The sequence below is a fragment of the Schistocerca americana genome, chromosome 5, assembly GCF_021461395.2.
Source record: "Schistocerca americana isolate TAMUIC-IGC-003095 chromosome 5, iqSchAmer2.1, whole genome shotgun sequence".
Taxonomy (NCBI): Eukaryota; Metazoa; Arthropoda; class Insecta; order Orthoptera; family Acrididae; genus Schistocerca; species Schistocerca americana.
The window spans coordinates 134,696,212-134,716,786 of NC_060123.1; the positions used below are offsets into that span (position 1 = coordinate 134,696,212).

A 20,575-nucleotide genomic window follows, 5' to 3' on the forward strand; every position below is an offset into this window, starting at 1 on the left:
CATCCATTTCCAGCTATTGAACTCTTATTAGCTGGTGACTTGTTAAGTCACCCAACAGCGAGCGCAGCCACACCACACTATCATACATAAAATGATCTCAGATACTGGATGTATGGAGAGGGGGAGTGGCCCTTGAACAACGGGGGTGCAGGTAGGGATGAAAGAATTTTGTGAAGTGCTGAGAATATACTTTTTGTGCAGATGATGTGCTACGACAGAGATGACACACAGAAATAAAACAAGGGTTTTGCGATAGCACATTTTAAAGACTTTCGTGTTCAACACACACACACACACACACACACACACACACACACACACCACACACTGAGGATTGTAAAGATTGGCAGCAGTGATAGAGGGCATGGAAGCGAAACTGGAGCACCTGAGCTTTCTTTCAAATTTACATTTTACACAGTGTACAGGAATTCGCTGGGCTGACTTCTAATAAGCTTTTAATGTCAGTTGGGGAAGTAAATTCTATTTTTCACGTCTCTCTCATCTACCCTAAAATAACATTTTAACAGTTTTAACAGTGGTGACCATATGAAGTGCAGCTTGTAAGAAAAGCATTGAACAATAACAGCAATGGTGACAAAGTTTGTCATGAAGCAGATGTCTGCATCTATGCTTATGGTTTAACCACCTAGCTGCTGTGATTTTTTTGGTTTAATTCAACATGTTGATCAATTTTTGCTTTTTTTCTGCGTGAGCACATAGGATGATATCTCAAAAACACAGGTTTTGAATGTGTAATTTGTGGTTGTAGCATGTCAGAAAATATCTCGATTACATTGTACCCAGATACCAGTTTCAGTTTTTTTGGTAAGTTTTTATGTGCTGTTATGCACCAGTGATTTTTGAAGAACTGATGAAATTCATTACCACAAATTACCGTGTAAAAATTGTGTTGTACTTTTAATTTTCCTCACTTAGACAGATTTTGTACAGAGCATTGGAGAGGATTGCGATTTTTAATTCTGTATGCTAATTACATGTTTTTGCTCATATTTGTGGGTGGGGGGTTAACATTTTCCTCAATTTTGCATTTTTAAGTTTGGACCACATGAAAATGTAAAATAGGGGTTTCACTTTACGTTTTATTTTCCTTTATTAAGATTCCATTGATCCCAATAGCATTAGAGCTGCTAGGATTTGGAATGAGTCAATGTTTCTAAAACATTTACTATCATGAATTATTTATAAAATTTACAATAGTAGGTACAGTAGGGTAAAGTATAGTAGGTTCATTATAATACCCACATAAACTACTTGAACATCATAATACATGAAAATAAGTAAGGTACATAATACAAAAAGACATCAGAATTAATATTTGTGCATACACTATGAGACAATCATGTTATTAATATCTTAATACTTGAAAATGAATGATACCTTATACGACACCAAATAATTTATATTTGTGCATACAATAATCAGGCATCCCAGTTGTACAATAGAACTACATGCATGCACTCACTTATGCTAAAAAATTCGTTAAGTAGAATGAATTTTGTAACAGATATTCTTTCAAGTTGCTCTTAAATTTCGCTAAGTAGAATGAATTTTGTAACAGATATTCTTTCAAGTTGCTCTTAAATTTTTGTCTTTCAGGAACAAGATTTTTGTTGTTTATAGGTTGAGTATTGAGCACTTTCATGTCTGAGTAATTTATCCTTTCTACATAAGGATGAAGTTTTTCTGGTCACTGCGTCCAGCCCACTTTTGCTGATGTTGGCTGTGTAGATAACAATTCCCACCAGTACTAGAGTGATGCTGGCATGCATTCCAAATTGGGAACCTAAAGTGGGAAACTTACTAACAAACTCTTTCTTCAAGCAGATTCTTTGCTCTCTTTGACAGAGAGTACACTGCATAGTTTCATTGTAGTGTGAAGTGGCATTACTTTTCAATGTTATTTTAATGTCTTTTTTGGACACTTACACTACCCTTTTGACATGTACTTTCTTCTTTCTCTGTGCTTTAGATCCTCAATAATGTATGCTCACATTCAGTGGTTTTAACACTTTTCTTTTTCCTCCCTCTTCCAGCTTCAGTGTGTGAGGCAAAATGTATGCTATGAATATCTGTAAACATTTTATAAGTTTGCCCATCTTCAGAGGGGATCAACCATTTCACATAACTTTCTACTATACATATACTCTGCATTGCCTAAACAAGTAAAGAGAATTTGCAACTTATAAAATTCAAAACAAACTCAGTAAATTATCACAAAATTACATAATTAAACAATTACAATTTTCCATTCAGTATTGGCAAGGAATATAGTGCAGTTCCTTTGTGGATGACAGAACAGAGGTGACATGTGAATAAATATGCAGCAAAGAAAAAGTTTATAAAATTAACTGTAAGTACTGATTCCATTATAAAAAAACTCATGGAGCCAAAAATAATTTCAACCCAGGTATCAGCCCACGAGCTGCAGTCACAACTATCAGCTGAGCGTGATGGAAATGCACAATTGCAAGCTGCCTTAGAAGATGCACTCAGAGCACAAGTTCATTTCCAACAGCTGGAGGAAAATGTGTCTCAGCAACTAAGCTGTGTTTCATCAGAATTAAGCATGAAGGAAAAATATATATCACAACTTGAATCTGATAAATCTTGTCTCTGTAATGAAGTGGCAGCTATAAAGAAAGAACTCAAGTATGTATCTTTTTTTTAAGATTCTTTACTGCTGTGTGAAATATACAAGATAGATTATAATCAAACACATTAGTATAGTTACAAAATATTGTGGTATTGAAATGTTGCTTTTCAATGTGAAGAGCTGTCATGTTATGACACAGTAAGTAGTATGAGAGCATTTATGAGATCAGGCCACCTGTGCTGTGTAGGAAAATTTACTCTTTTTTGACAGTTGTTATAATCTTCTGTATTTAAATAATGTATATAAATATTCATTTGATGTGGAAAATTCAGACAGATGAATAGAGTTTTTATAACTGAGTGAGACTGTAACTTTAACATGAAAAAGCGTAAACACATGAGAGACAAAGTACATATAACAGAATACACATAGATCACCAGTGGAGCCTTAAGCTCCTGCCTATATCGTCATTAGTTCTAATTGCTGTCGTACTAGCAGTCCAGGTGGCCTCTAGTCAAGCGCAAACTTCATATACAAGTAATAAAGCAGTGCACAAGAAATTTAGTTGTTACAGCACTCATCTTTCTTTGTGAAGAAGTTAGTACTGCACTCTTGTCCATTTCTTCTGTCATTGATGTTGGTTGCTGAGTCATGCAGACACTACCAGCAGTCCATAGGGTATGAAGTGGTGCAATCGTGGACAAGTGTGGCACCCATACCCCTGTGAGAGACTATGTGGTAGGGTAGGCAACAGTGGCGTAGCTTCCATTTCCATGCTGGAGTCTAACATCAGTGAAGGAGGCTGTGGTGAAGGCAGCTGAACAGATGGTGCCAACTACAATGGAGGGGCAACAGTGGAGGCATCAGCTGCAATAGTGCGGGAGCCAGGGGGGTCCTGTCTTGACACCCATCAGCTGAAGGGGGCACCCACAGCAGAGGAGACAGTTGTGAAGGTGTTGGCAGGAGTGGCGGAGAAATCGAGGGTCCCAGCTGAAATGTAGGAGACAGGTGGGAAAATGGAGGATTCAAAGACAATGGAGCCACTCACAGTACACAGCCGCCCATGCAGGGTCATAGCTGGTCAAAGTGTCACAACGCCCTCTCCTCAGCAGTGACGATGATACAGAGGCGTTGTTCACAGTGGCTCTCGATGACCACCAGTAACCATTTTGGTCAGCAACCAAAACTGCCAGCCCAGACAGCTATGCCAGATTGGAAGTCTTGTGGCACAAGCGTCGGTTGAAGCAGATGTAGTGGGGTCTGGGGCTGATGGCTGTGCAATAACTCTTCCAGACTTATCTCCAACAGGGGTAAACCTATAAGAACTGAGGAATCAGTCAAGAGCCACTTTCAGTGTCACATCCGAAACCACATTCGGGAGGATGATGGTGCAACCCCATATCCAGCCATCTTTATTTAGGTTTTCCATGATTTCTCTAAATTGCACAAGGCAAATGCCAGAATGGTTCCTTCAAAAGGGAACTGCTTTCCTTCCCCATCCTTCCCTAACTCGAGCTTTTACTCCGTCTCTAATGACCTTGTTGTCGACGGGATGTTAAACAGAAATCTCCACCTCCTCCTCCACACATGAAACATATTTTTTTTCATCTGAGTCCTAAATGTTTGTACTACTTGTTCTGCTCCCCTGTTTGATTGAGGGTGGAAAGGAGCAGCAGTGAAATGGCAGACACCACTTTTCTTTACAAATCTTCAAATTCATGAGATATGAACTGGGGGTCATTGCCTGTAACTAATATATACGAAAGAAAGTCCATTCGAAAAATTTTTGACTAAGCTGAAGTTGTTGTTGCCACAGAAGTGGACAGACAATGCACCACATACAGAAATTTAGAATAAGCATCAGTTACAACAAGCCAATAGAAATTCAGGATAGGTCCCACGAAATCTACATGAATTAATTTCCAAGGCTGCTGTAGAGCTGGCCAGATGCATGCAGGGGCCACCTGATGGGTGGCACACTGTGGGCAGGCTGCAACCCCATCAATGCCTCTCCAAAAAACATCTCTGCATGTTAACACTTTTGTACATGACACACCTCAGTGGTCCACATGTAATAAACACTTAACCTCACCCAAAGGGCAGATGGGGCTACAACTGGGGGAGCGGCGTCCTCTGTAGCTAATAGCTGAGCTCCATCTCAAACAGAAAGACAGTTTTGTAATGCAAAATAATTTCTTAAAGGATCAGAAGCACAGCCTGTAGATTTGTCCGGCTGTGTTACACAAAAGAAAAAACTTTACTTAAAACAGGATCCGAGACTACTGTGGCTGCGATTTTAGAGCTAGTAACAAGAAAACCATCAACAACATTTTTACCTTCCATGTCCAAATGAAAACAGAACAATTCCTCTTTATCAAACTCTGGATCTGGACCAATCGGAAAACGCGATAAGGCATCAGCATTTGCATGTTGTGCTGTAGGTTGAAAATGTTACTCATAATTGTATAGTGTCAAGAAAAGAGCCCACCACTGTAAATGATGTGCGGCTTTGTCCAGCAAGGGTATCGAAGGGTTAAAGAGAGACCAGTGGTTTGTATTCTGTGATCAGGTTTAACTTAGATCTGTATACAAAAACATGATTTTTTTAAAGCACACACAACTGCTAAAGCTTCTTTCTCTATCTGAGAATAATTATCTTATGATGAGTTTAAGGTTTTAGAGGCATATGTAGTAGGGCGTTCTGATCCGTCTGCATCCTTATGAGGATGGATGGTGCCAAGGTCGAACTAAGATGCATCCATGGCTAACAGAAGTTGCAGGCCTGGCTGAAAAGTAACCAAACAAGAGGCTGGCTGCAGCTTGGATTTCAACAACTTGAATGCCCAGTCACAAGCCTGGGACCATTGGAAAGGAACATCTTTATGTAATAATACTTGGAGTGGTTGTGCCACAGTAGCAGCGTCCAGTATGAATTTTTGGTAGTACACAGTTTTGCCTGAAAATGCCTATAATTCCTTGATGCATGTAGGGTGTGGCAATGCAGCAATAGAATTAATATGGTGGCAAGTGGTTTAATGCCAGCATGTGACACTTCAAAACCTAAATAAATAATGGGTGGCTGAAAAAACTGTGTCTTGTCCAAATTGCACTTTAACCCTCGAGACTGTAAAACAGAAAATAGAGCATGAAGATTTCTCAAATGTTCCTCTGTAGGGGCACCAGACACTAGCATGTCATCTAAATAGTTGATGCAGCCTGGAACTGTTGCAACAAGTTGCTCTGAAAAGTGTTGAAAAATAACTGGTGCACTTGCCACCCCAAAAGAGGCAAACGCTCATTTTGCTAAAACCCAAATGATGTATTAATAAATAGAAGGCGTTTGATTCCTCATCTAGCAGCAGCTGTAAATGTGCAAATGCTAAGTCAATCTTTGAAAAATAATTGCCATCTGATAATTTGGTAACAGCTTGTCAGTGCGTGGTGAAGGATAGGTATCAGTGATTAACTGTACATTAATTGATTTTTTAAAAATCACTGGAGAGGTGTAATTTGCCCATAGGTTTCTTAACTATCAGCAGTGGTGTTGACCATTCAATGGGAGAAATAGGTCAAATAACATGAAGGAATTGAATATGATTGTGCTTTTACTTGATCATGTACAGTTACTGGTACTGGGCACCCTAGAAAAAACTGGGCAGGTATCTGTTTCGTCATAAAATGAGCCTGAAATTCTGTTGCACAGCCCAGTCCTGCTGAAAATAATAGGAAAATTCGCAGATAGTGTCTAACTGTTGGTATGGAACTTGATCAGAAACCAAATGCACGTTGTCATCGAGGGAGAATCAAAAAAGTTTAAAAGCATCCGGTCCAAACAGATTTTCATTATAAGCATTGCAACAACTATGAATGTTAAAGAACAAACCACAGTTTTGTAAGTTACAATTGCAGAAAGCTATCCAGGAATGGAAATCTGTTTGTTATAACTCAGCAGCCTCTGTGACAAGGAGCCAGAGAGGGAGAACTCAACCTCACATAAGTTTGAGAATTCACCAATGCTGGTGCTGCACTCATGTCCACCTGCATTCTCAATGGTCTGTTAAACACATGCACTTCAATGTATAAATTGCTTGGAGACATCATCACTGCTGACACACTGTGTCACATCCATGTTTTTTTCATCCTCATTGAGTTTTGGAAGAGAGTTACACGGTTTGGAGGAGAGTTACACACAGAAGCAATATGTCCTTTTCATGGCACCTGTTGAAGTTGTGACATGGACTGTTGCATTTGTGAATGATGATCACCTGTATGATGCTGAGATATTTGTTGGACTGCTGGAATAGCGTCTATGTTCCCTTGTGAACTGACTGAAGGCCGGGAGGGTTTGGGAGGAACTGATTTCTGAAACTTCAGACCAGGCTTCTATCTGATGACCTGCAGCCCATGGAACTCAAGGTGATCTTATGAACAGTCACCAGTTGATATGCGGCCAGGGAAGTCAAACGGCATTCAGAATAAAGACACTTCAATTGTCACAGTTTTACCAGTAAACTGTCAAAAGTAATCATAGTAAAGTTCCAGAACTTAGCGCTCTCCAGGAAAGTTCTCGCACTCAGATTATTCTTGTGACTGAGAGCTGGCTGATACCCGAAGTGGAAAGCTCTGTGATATTTAGTGATTCATGGAACTTATATTCGAAAGACAGATTAGAGGCCATAGAAGGGAGAGTTCACTGCAGTTGACAAAAATATTGTCTCCATTGAGATCAAAGTTGAGTGTGACAGTGAAGTCATCTGGTTATGTATAGTAAGTGAAACCAAGTTAATTGTTGGATGTTTCTACCAGGCACCCGATTCTGCTGTCAGTTCTAGAGACATTCAAAGAAAGTCTGTAAATACCCAGGTCATACAGTACTGCAGGTGATGAAGAAATTGAAGAAATATATGATGAGATAAAAGAAATTATTCAGGTAGTGAAGAGAGACGAAAATTTAATAGTCATGGGTGACTGGAATTCGTCAGTAGGAAAAGGGAGAGAAGTGATGATGGTGTCCTCTTGGGTAAAATTTTCCGGAGGTAAAATAGTCCCCCATTCGGATCTCCGGGCGGGGACTACTCAAGGGGACGTCATTATCAGGAGAAAGAAAACTGGCATTCTACGGATCGGGGCGTGGAATGTCAGATCCCTTAATCGGGCAGGTAGGTTAGAAAATTTAAAAATGGAAATGGATAGGTTAAAGTTAGATAGAGTGGGGATTAGTGAAGTTCGGCGGCAGGAGGAACAAGACTTTTGGTCAGGTGATTACAGGGTTATAAATACAAAATCAAATAGGAGTAATGCAGGAGTAGGTTTAATAATGAATAAAAAAATAGGAGTGCGGGTTAGCTACTACAAACAGCATAGTGAACGCATTATTGTGGCCACGATAGACTCAAAGCTTATGCCTACTACAGTAGTACAAGTTTATATGCCAACTAGCTCTGCAGATGATGAAGAAATTGAAGAAATGTATGACGAGATAAAAGAAATTATTCAGGTAGTGAAGGGAGACGAAAATTTAATAGTCATGGGTGACTGGAATTCGTCAGTAGGAAAAGGGAGAGAAGGAAACATATAGGTGAAGATGGATTGGGGGGAAGAAATGAAAGAGGAAGCCACCTTGTAGAATTTTGCACAGAGCATAACTTAATCATAGCTAACACTTGGTTCAAGAACCATAAAAGAAGGTTGTATACCTGGAAGAATCCTGGAGATACTAAAAGGTGTCAGATAGATTATATACGAGGTGCATTCAAGTTCTAAGGCCTCCGATTTTTTTTCTTATTAACTACTCACCCGAAATCGATGAAACTGGCATTACTTCTCGACGTAATCGCCCTGCAGATGTACACATTTTTCACAACGCTGACGCCATGATTCCATGGCAGTGGCGAAGGCTTCTTTAGGAGTCTTTTTTGACCACTGGAAAATCGCTGAGCCAATAGCAGCACGGCTGGTGAATGTGCGGCCACGGAGAGTGTCTTTCATTGTTGGAAAAAGCCAAAAATCACTAGGAGCCAGGTCAGGTGAGTAGGGAGCATGAGGAATCACTTCAAAGTTGTTATCACGAAGAAACTGTTGTGTAACGTCAGCTCGATGTGCGGGTGCGTTGTCTTGGTGAAACAGCACACGCACAGCCCTTCCCGGACGTTTTTGTTGCGGTGCAGGAAGGAATTTGTTCTTCAAAACATTTTCGTAGGATGCACGTGTTACCGTAGTGCCCTTTGGAACTCTATGCATAAGGATTACGCCCTCACTGTCCCAGAACATGGACGCCATCATTTTTTCAGCACTGGCGGTTACCCGAAATTTTTTTGGTGGCGGTGAATCTGCGTGCTTCCATTGAGCTGACTGGCGCTTTATTTCTGGATTGAAAAATGGCATCCACGTCTCATCCATTGTCACAACCGACGAAAAGAAAGTCCCATTCATGCTGTCGTTGCACGTCAACATTGCTTGGCAACATGCCACACGGGCAGCCATGTGGTCGTCCGTCAGCATTCGTGGCACCCACCTGGATGACACTTTTTGCATTTTCAGGTCATCATGCAGGATTATGTGCACAGAACCCACAGAAATGCCAACTCTGGAGGCGATCTGTTCAACAGTCATTCGGCGATCCCCCAAAACAATTCTCTCCACTTTCTCGTTCATGTCGTCAGACCGGCTTGTGCGAGCCCAAGGTTGTTTCGGTTTGTTGTCACACGATGTTCTGCCTTCATTAAACTGTCGCACCCACGAACGGACTTTCGACGCTTCCATAACTCCATCACCACATGTCTCCTTCAACTGTCGACGAATTTCAATTGGTTTCACACCACTCAAATTCAGAAAACTAATGATTGCACGCTGTTCAAGTAAGGAAAACGTCGCCATTTTAAGTATTTAAAACAGTTCTCATTCTCGCCACTGGCGGTAAAATTCCATCTGCCGTATGGTGCTGCCATCTCTGGGACGTATTGACAATGAACGCAGCCTCATTTTAAAACAATACGCATGTTTCTATCTCTTTCCAGTCTGGAGGAAAAAAATCGGAGGCCTTAGAACTTGAATGCACCTGGTAATGGTAAGACAGAGATTTAGGAACCAGGTTTTAAATTGTAAGACATTTCCAGGGGCAGATGTAGAGTCTGACAACAATCTATTGGTTGTGAACTGCAGATTGAAACTGAAGAAGCTGCAAAATGTGGCAATTTAAGGAGATGGGACCTGGATAAACTGAAAGAACCAGAGGTTGTAGAGAGTTTCAGGGAGAGCATAAGGGAACAATTGATAGGAATGGGGGAAAGAAATACAGTAGAAGAAGAATGGGTAGCTCTGAGGGATGAAGTAGTGAAGGCAGCAGACGATCAAGTAGGCAAAAAGGCGAGGGCTAATAGAAATCCTTGGGTAACAGAAGAAATATTGAATTTAATTGATGAAAGGAGAAAATATAAAAATGTAGTGAATGAAGCAGGCAAAAAGGAATACAAACGTCTCAAAAATAATATCGACAGGAAGTGGAAAATGGCTAAGCAGGGATGGCTAGAGGACAAATGTAAGGATATAGAGGATTGTCTCACTATGGGTAAGATAGATACTGCCTACAGGAAAATTAAAGAGCCCTTTGGAGCAAGGAGAACCACTTGTATGAATATCAAGAGCTCAGATGGCAACCCAGTTCTAAGCAAAGAAGGGAAGGCAGAAAGGTGGAAGGAGTATATAGAGGGTTTATACAAGGGCGATGTACTTGAGGACAATATTATGGAAATGGAAGAGGATGTAGAGGAAGATGAAATGGGAGATAAGATACTGCGTGAAGAGTTTGACAGAGCACTGAAAGACCTGAGTCGAAACAAGGCCCCGGGAGTAGACAACATTCCATTAGAACTACTGACGGCCTTGGGAGAGCCAGTCATGACAAAACTCTACCATCTGGTGAGCAAGATGTATGAGTCAGGCAAAATACCCTCAGACTTCAAGAAGAATATAATAATTCCAATCCCAAAGAAAGCAGGTGTTGACAGATGTGAAAATTACCGAACAATCAGTTTAATAAGTCACAGCTGCAAAATACTAACGCGAATTCTTTACAGACGAATGGAAAAACTGGCAGAAGCGGACCTCGGGGAAGATCAGTTTGGATTCCGTAGACATGTTGGAACACGTGAGGCAATACTAACCTTACGACTTATCTTAGAAGCCAGATTAAGAAAAGGCAAACCTACGTTTCTAGCATTTGTAGACTTAGAGAAAGCTTTTGACAATGTTAACTGGAATACTCTCTTTCAAATTCTGAAGGTGGCAGGGGTAAAATACAGGGAGCGAAAGGCTATTTACAATTTGTACAGAAACCAGATGGCAGTTATAAGAGTCGAGGGGCATGAAAGGGAAGCAGTGGTTGGGAAAGGAGTGAGACAGGGTTGTAGCCTCTCCCCGATGTTATTCAATCTGTATATTGAGCAAGCAGTAAAGGAAACAAAAGAAAAATTCGGAGTAGGTATTAAAATTCATGGAGAAGAAGTAAAAACTTTGAGGTTTGCCGATGCCATTGTAATTCTGTCAGAGACAGCAAAGGATGTGGAAGAGCAGTTGAACGGAATGGACAGTGTCTTGAAAGGAGGATATAAGATGAACATCAACAAAAGCAAAACGAGGATAAAAGTGTCAGGAAGTCATTTCTGAAAGTATTTGTATGGAGTGTAGCCATGTATGGAAGTGAAACGTGAACGATAACTAGTTTGGACAAGAAGAGAATAGAAGCTTTTGAAATGTGGTGCTACAGAAGAATGCTGAAGATCAGGTGGGTAGATCACGTAACTAATGAAGAGGTATTGAATAGGATTGGGGAGAAGAGAAGTTTGTGGCACAACTTGACTAGAAGAAGGGATCGGTTGATAGGACATGTTTTGATGCATCAAGGGATCACAAATTTAGCATTGGAGGGCAGCGTGAAGGGTAAAAATTGTAGAGGGAGACCAAGAGACGAATACACTCAGCAGATTCAGAAGGATGTAGGCTGCAGTAGGTACTGGGAGATGAAGAAGATTGCACAGGATAGAGTAGCATGGAGAGCTGCATCAAACCAGTCTCAGGACTGAAGACCACAACAACAACAACAGTACTAGTTGGAGGCGACTTCAACCTGCCGAGTATAGACTGAGATGTCTATGGATTCATTGCGGGGAGTACAGACAGGCAATCATCCAAAATACTTTTGAACATGTTTTCTGAAAATTGTCTTGAGGAGCTAGCTCGGCAGTCCACACACAATGGAAATGTCTTAGACCTTGTAGCTACAAATAGGCCAGACCTTATCGACAATGTCAGTATGGAAAAGGGGACTAGCAATCATGATGATTAAGAAAGTTGTTAAATCAGTCAAGAAGGTTAGGAGAGAGTTTCTGCTAGACAGTTCCAGTAAGATGGATATAGAGGAATTATGGGCAAAGCTTAAGGATATTGTAAATTGTGCCCTGGAGGATTATGTGCTTAGTAAATGGGTAAAGCATGTGAAAGACCCACCATGGTTTAACAACAAAATTCAACGGATGCTGAGTAAGCAGAGGCTGTTGCACACAAATGACAACAAACGAAGGTTAGTAGAGTTTCATGCATCTGTGAGAAGATCTGTGTGTAAAGCATACAACAACTACCACAGTCACACCTTAGCTAAAGATCTGGCAGAGAACACAAGAAAATCCTGGTCTTATTGTAACGATGCTACATTCTTCTTAATTGTTACTTAAAATTACTTAACTTTTTCCTGGAGTTCATTTTGATGAAAGAAAATAAGTTTTCAACTTCTCATTATTTATTGACAACAGAACTGCATTCTCGACAGATTTAAACAAAGCACTTCACAGACATCACTGATCTGTTTTACAAACATACTCTCAAGCAGACTCAACAACTACAACTGACTCACAGCCTTGCTGCTTTCCCTTATATAGAATTTTAACAATTGATCACACAATATTCCATTGTTAATTTTTTATAATTTCAATGTTAGAATTAAAATTTACAGAAGGTAAAGAAACTGATGTTACAGCCAAATAAGGTATAAAATACAATATTTGAATAACAATCTTTTCTTGTAATATCTTTAATTTTCCATAAGAAAATCATTCTGAACTTTAATTACAATAGTGTCTTATTTTAGTTATTTAATTAATTACAGTTTGGATTTGGTTATTAACATGTAATGGTATTACAAATCATGTGCTTTATCCGACTTCATACGAGAAAGTTACAAATAAAGCCTCAAATTCTGAAATTGCAAAACTGTGAGATGTAAACAATTGGAGAGTTAATTAGAAATGTAATTACAAGGACTGTTAATTGCAGAGGAAGACATAAAAATAAATTACAAATGAAAGTATATTGTTTGCTAATAACTTTCAAGCTGTTTCTCAAGATAATGAGGTTCTTTGTGTAATTATGGTAAATAGAGGTGCCAGCCCCCTATGCCAACACTTCTACAGCATTTTAATATTTTCCGCCAAATATTTATCCCTTCAATTTCTTTATTATACATTCAATCCAGCATTTGTACGTAATTTTGTTAATGACAACACTCTCTTGATAATGATGACAATGCACGATCTTCTAGAACATTCCATATGCCTTCACAATGAATATCAAGTTTTTTATCAAATAGTACAGAATGATAACAAAGATGATGTGACTTACCAAGCGAAAGCGCTGGCATGTTGATAGACACACAAACAAACACAAACATACACACAAAATTCAAGCTTTCACAACCAACGGTTGCCTCATCAGAAAAGAGGGAAGGAGAGGGAAAGACGAAAGGATGTGGGTTATAAGGGAGAGGGTAAGAAGTCATTCCAATCCCGGGTTCCGTTTATAGTCCACTTCTCTTTTTCTGATTATTGATTTATTTATTTAACATTCCATAGTTGTAACGTTCGTTATTCGCTGTTTTTCAGCCAACAATCACTGCCAACAATCTCTTCCACACCTACCAGTATCATCCATTTCCGTCGATTTTGTGTTGCTGGCGATATTTTTGTGCCATTGGCTATCTTTCTCTGCCACAGGAAAATTTTTTTGGGACATTTCTGCACCAGCCGCGAACTTTTTTACGGCACGTGCGATCTTTTTTGCGGCATGCGCGATCTTTTTTTCGCCACTCGCTATCTCTGTTTTTGAACAACGTGTGTTCTTTTCCCCTGATCTGGACATACTTGCTTGGTCTGGTCAACTTTTTCCGTATTTTTCTTATTTAGTGGTCTTCCTTTGTTATTGAACATTACCAACACAATTTCTTTCTTTCTCGTCCTTCCCTCCGTGTTTTATTCCTTCTTATGATTACTATTTTAACTTAAGTTATTTAATTTCCCTACCCACCAGTTACCCACTATGTACCCTAATCCTATACCACATTATTTACATTCATTCCGGAAACATGCATTCACCGTAGCCAAACTGCAATCCCACATACTTTTCCTCTGGCCCTGCTTAACCTTTAGAATTACCCCTAAAGGACTTACCTTAAAAGTTCCCATCTCTGAGTGCAATTCCTCCTTCCACCAGTCTCTCCTGGACTTCCAGAACCTTCAATCCTTAGCCCTTACCCAACTTGTCCTGAATCTCTACACTACTTCATGTAACCACCACTCCCAACAGCTCTTATCTCTCTTCAAAGTCCTCCACCTCTCAAACCCTTGCTTGGAGAACACACTCAGGAACATCATCCTAGAAGCCAGCTGCAAACTTGAGTTCCATGCCACACATCACCTGAAAAAACTATCCACAGTGCTAGTGCAACACCTAAGAAGTGGGGTCCATCTCCCTATCCCTCACAAACACCAACCACAACAGAACCTTCAACAAACCCCCCTCATAGCCAACAACCCTAGCCTAGCCACCCTACTCAGTCTCCCCATCCCAGCACATACCCCACACAGACCAAATCTCAACTATAACCACAGTCAAATGCCACATATCACCAGTCCCAATTCAGTTCTAAACCTCTCATCCAGACCCCTCTCTCCTCCAGAGACATCTGTTCTATCAAAAGGCTTAACCTTTAGCCCCACGCCTAAATTCAACCACACTGCCCTGGTTAAAGATCTCCTCTCATTCACCCAGAACCTCAACTGGAAATATCACTTCACTACCCAAACACAGCCCCCAAATACTGGACCCAGTGTTGAACCCTGTCTAGAACAGTTCCAACCGCCTTCTCAAAGGGATCCTCCTCCCCTCCCCCAAAACCATCCCTTGCAGACATTTCAGGAATTCCTCACATCCAGTGTTGCCTCCCAGTCCTTCTTGAAGAACATCCCGACAACCCCCAACATCACCCCAGCTGAATCCCGTACCATTAAGGAGCTGAAAATAGACCGCTCTATTGTCATCCTCCCGACGGATAAAGGCTCCACAACTGTCGTACTTGACCGTGTGGAGTATGTGGCAGAAGGACTGCGTCAACTCTCCGACACCTCAACCTACAAAGCTGTTACCCAGGATCCCATTCCCTACATCCAGACTGAGTTGCAGAAAATCCTAAAAATCCAAGGTCCCTCAAAAGGCCCCACAACGGCTTCCATAGACTTACTCACTCCACCTGAGCCACGTACCCCTACCTTCTACCTATTACCTAAAATCCAGAAAGAGAACCATCCTGGCCATCCCACTGTGGCAGGCTTAAAAGCCCCTACAGAACATATTTCAGCTCTGGTAGGCCAACACCTCCAACCTATCACCCGCAGACTCCCATCCTACATCAAAGACACAAACCACTTCCTAGAACGCCTCAAATCCATTCCCACTCCTCTCCCACCGGAAACCTTTCTTGTCACCATAGATGCTACATCCCTTTACACAAACATCCCACATACCCATGGTCTCTCTGCCCTTGAGCACTACCTCTCCCAACGCCCACCCGAAGATCTTCCAAAAACCTCGTTCCTTATCACACTTACCAACTTCATCCTCACCCATAATTACTTCACTTTTGAAGGCCAGACCTACAAACAAATCAGGGGAACGGCCATGGAAACCAGGATGGCTCCGTCCTATGCCAACCTCTTCATGGGCCGGTTGGTACAATCCTCATAAATCCTTTGCCAGGGCTTTGACTATCTCTCATCATGCTCTGAAATGAGGGACAAGTTGCAAGACGTGGCCAATCCACCCACCCAGCACTTCCTACGCCAATCATGTCACAGTGTTAACCGACACCATTGGAGGCTGTGCCACAAGTGAAAGCAGCCATGTCATGTACTAACTCTACTGCAAACACTGTACAACTTTTTATGTTGATTTGACTACCAACCAGCTCTCCACCAAGATGAATGGCCAATGAAAGACTGTTGACAAGAACAACGTTGACCACTTGTGGCACAACATGCAGCTGAGTACAGTATCCTCAATTGCAATGGCCACTAGGGCATTTAGAAGTAGATGCTGTATAGCCTGCACTGGAGTGAGAATGAGGAAGAAGGAAGACATGAAGAGGCAGTATTTACAAGGTGTTTTACAATGTTTTGGTGATTTCAGATTTGAATAACACAAACTAATTGCAAAACAAAGTTGAATATGATGCACAGGGTATAAGATTTATTCAAGTTTACTTATGAAATACTATATCGGACAAATGACAGCCACTTGCAGCTACATAATACTCAAAGACACTTCACCCAGTTTTTAAATATATGTTTAGTAACTTATGAAGCAGTTCTGAAACTTTCATCATGAATTTTATCCTGTAACTGTTTCCAAGCTTCTTGGCTGGTTTGAGTACACTCTCGCCTTCAAATAACCCCATAAGTAAAAGTCTGACATGGTTAAATCAGGTGAGTGAGGTGCCCATTTAACACATGTGCGTTTGGGAATTATGCAGTTACCAAATGCTTCACAGAGAACTTCAAGTGTCTTGTTGTATGTGTGGCATGTCATGCCATCTTGTTGGAACATTTTCGAATGAACGATGAGGGCTGGTTGACCTTCAGTTCAATACACTGTTATTTGCACAGAAATTTATTACCCAATTCAATATTGTTCGACTAGCAGGAATTGGATATCACAACTGAATCTTGAATTACTTACAAAAGACACGTTGGACACACACGTAACAGGTTCACTGTGATAAAAATAGTGCTCCTCGACAAACACACGATTTTGCTTCGACCAGTACAACATGTATACTAACATATGTATGGGATGAAACTTGACACTCTGCACTGCTAATAGCCAGTGTTGCCATCACTGTATCTTGATTTTAGTGCACTTTATTCAAATTTGAAATCATTAAAACATTATGAGAGAGCAGGATTACAGCAACAGATGAAGAGAATAAGACAGGATGATGAAGGTCAGACTAAAAGTATGAAGAAAGAATATGGAAATTGAGCAAGTATATGCACCACAAGTTGTGTGTTCTGCCTAAGAGAAGGAGAACTTAGAAGAGGAAATGCAGAGACAACTAACCGACAAAAGATCATTATTAATTTGAGTCGGAACCAAATACAGAGAATAGTAATTACCATTAAAAACAAAAGAGATAAAAATTATTAAGCTACATTATTGTTGCCCGAAATCTTGCAGCATCAGCTATTATCAGAGTCACAAGGAGAAGATCTTCAGTGCAAGATGCAGGGGTGTAGTTGACAGATCAGTAAGTTTTTCCTTGTGCATTGTTTTCTGCAGTCACAGTTGGCTGTATCCACAGGGTTATTCTTGGATCATCCAACTCCATATCAAAGGCAGTTGAGTGACCTCCACACAGTGCAATTCTGTTAATGCCCAGGTGGGAGGGACTCTGAAGGGAGTGGCCGTATCAAGTTATTGAATAAAACGGTCTCAGTTTTCCAGCCGCGTCAATTCAAATAAAATGCTTGAGCTTTCGATATGGCAGGAATACAGTGCAGCAACTAGCAGTAAGTTAGGACGTCTGCTGCAGAAACATGGGCTAAAACCAGTGTTCCGGCCCGCCCCCAAGATACGAGATATGTTGTGCCCTGTTAAGGATGACATTGCTCTCCGAGTGTCCGGTGTGTATGGTGCACCTTGTGAATGTGGCAGCATGTACATTGGACAGACAATTCGCACGGTTGCGGAGCGTTGTACTGAGCTCAAGCGCCATATAAAACAAAGGGAGCTTGACATGTCGGCCATAGCGGAGCATTGCCTAGAAAATGGACATAAGATATAGTTTGAAAATACGAAAGTGCTGGCTCATGCCTCTACATATTGGGACTCCGTTATAAAGGAAGCGACCGAGATTCGCCTAAACAGAAACAATTTCAACAGAGACCAGCGATATACACTCAGCAGGGCATGGGGACGGGCGTTGGACATCGAAAGAAAGCAGAGACAGATGCGCGACGCGGGAGTGGCAGTTTCAAATGTGGCGCCACCCCTTGGCGCCACCTGACGTCACCGGTGCTGCCACGAGCTGCCCCGGTCGACTTATGCGCGCGCGCCACATTGGATCGATCTGATTGGCTGCTGATGATGTCATCATGCCTATATAAGCGAGAGACCGTAACAGCCCCGGCAGTCAGTGAACTCCTGACGACGATGGCAGAGATGGCCATCGAAAGCTCGAGCATTTTATTTGAATTGGCGTGGCTGGAAAACCGAGAATGTTTTATTCATGTATGTCGTCGCGAAAGACTCCGAGAACATGTATCGAGTTATTCTCAAGATGAGAAATCCACAGTAGTTTCCTTGCTTTAGTTGCTGCTGTTTGAAATACTTAAGTGGCCTTGGTGAAACTTCTTCTGCACCTCTAAAGATAATGATAACAGGAGATCTAAATGCATTTGTAGGCAAGAAAAGAGAAGGGTATTGAGGAAATAATGGGAATGGAAGAGTGGGGAAGGAGAAATGGGGAAGGAAGGAAATTTTTATACTTCTGTGAAAGAAATTGACTAGAAGTAGGCAACATTGATTTAAGAAGAAGGAAAGTCATCAGGGAAGTAAATCTGTGGTAAATTACATAATACAATCTGACCAAAAGCATCTGGACATACCTGCGTAATGCAGAATTGACCATTAGATGTCATGATAGGCAGACCCATCAGTATAAAAGTAGGCAGGGAGTATTGTGTTATCATTAGAGAGGCTGTAACAGCAGAATGGGTCAGTTAGGAGAGCTCATTGACGTTGAATGTGGCTAGTTGCTATATGTTATCACAGTAAAATTCCGTCAGGGACATTTCAACCCTTTGAAAGCTGTCCTAGTCAACTGTTGGTGGTGTGATTGTGATCTGGAATTGTGACAGAACAAACACAGCTAAACCAAGGCCAGATAGGAACCATCAAGCACTGCAAACAGTGGTTGTAAAACATCACATGAAATCAGTGGAAGGAATCACTCATGAGTACCAGAGTGCTGCCAGCAGTACAGCTAGAAATGTGACTGTGTTTATTGTGTAAGAAAGAATGGGATGCAGTGGGCAAGCAGCTCCCCATAAGCCACACATACTCTTGAGGTGGTGTAAAGAGTAGATTGATGCCATTGGGCAATGGATAATTGTTGAAAACAAGTGATTCAGAGAAACGAAAGATACCGTATCCTGTGAAAATCCGATGGAAGGGTTTCCATTTAGTGAATACTGTCATGTGTGGTGCAAATAGTGAAATGCAGGGGAGGTGGTTTTATGGTACCATAAAACCAGGGCATTTTACATGAGAATGGTGTGGTGCACTTATTGTTCTTAAGAAACCACTAAATGGAGAAGGGTGTGAACACATTTTACAGCATTGTGTACTGCATATACTAGAGGAAGAGTTCGGAGAAGTGCCATAAAGAAGCCTCTGTAAGGCAATGGTTTGTAGACAAAAAATATCATTCTTGAAGTAGCTAGGCCTGCTGAGCATACTGACCTGAACCCAATGGAAAAGCTTTGGGATGAGTTGGAACATTGACTCTGCTCCAGATCCCAGTGTCCAGCATCAGTTCCTTATCTGGTTACAGCTCTTGAGGAAGAATGGGCTGCCATTCTTCTACAGACATTCTGTTGTGTTCTGCCCACTTGTCTATATAAGGTGCCTAGGAAAGCTGCTTTCTTGGATTGCTAGACAACAATTGAAGCAAATCGTATTAATGGAGTTTATTACAAAAGATAATTGACAATACTTAACTTGGTGTATTCACATAGGTGTGTCACAAGCAAATGGTGACATGCAAATAATCAATGTCCTTCGGTATATACATTCCAGTGCAAGCAAAACAATACAGTTCATAAGTCACTGCTGTAGCTTTCGGAGGACGGCTCATCTACAACTCAGGCTGCAGCTAGGCGGTGTGGCACTCCATATTCTCTTCGTGTAGAAGCTGCTCCTATCTTGGTGTCACCCTAGAGAGGGGTCTGTCAGCATACTATTGGCTGATGTTGTCTCACAGCCTTCTCTGCTGTAACATTCCAGGCTGACGTGCCAGTGCTTGGCATTATGCCAGAACACATTCGAGCACCTCGTTGAAAGAGACCTCAGCATGGTTCAAGCTGCCATAAAGATGAAGGGTGGATGTACCCTTATTAATGTCCGCTAACAGTTGTCTGGATGCTTTTGATCAGATGTGTATGTGACCACAACACAAGGGGAACAGTGATAGATGTCAAAGTAATACCTACTGAAGCCATAGAAAGTGACCTCCATGTTTTAGCAGTTATAGTTAGAAACATCCTTGTGGAATGGTAGAGTAAGGAAGCAAGAAAGGAATACATTGAGAAAGATAAAGTGGCTAAGAGCATGGTAGAAAGAGAGAGGAGGAAATTGATGGGTGAGGACAGTGAGGGGAGTAAGAAGGTCGTTTATGAAACGGTAAAGGCTAAGGAGAGAGGTATGATGGAAAATGTCAGGATGATTAATGAAAAAGGAAAGAAAGTTGAGAATACACAGAAAATCAAGAAGATGTGGAAAGACTATTTCAAAGAGTTACTAAACCCCAGTGGAAGTATGAAAGAGGACAATGAGAATGTTGAGATGGACTTAACATGGACA

The 20,575-nt window shown here is 41.2% G+C and overlaps 1 protein-coding gene across 1 annotated transcript in view; it reads left to right on the plus strand.

Moving 5' to 3' along the window:
• The window catches only part of LOC124616240 (myosin-11-like), a 216,342-nt gene that overhangs the window by 188,413 nt on the left and 7,354 nt on the right, over positions 1 to 20,575 (plus strand). The window contains exon 7 of the mRNA XM_047144544.1: positions 2,429 to 2,670. Within this exon, the coding sequence (XP_047000500.1) occupies positions 2,429 to 2,670 (242 nt within the window). The remainder of the gene's footprint in view (positions 1 to 2,428; positions 2,671 to 20,575) is intronic.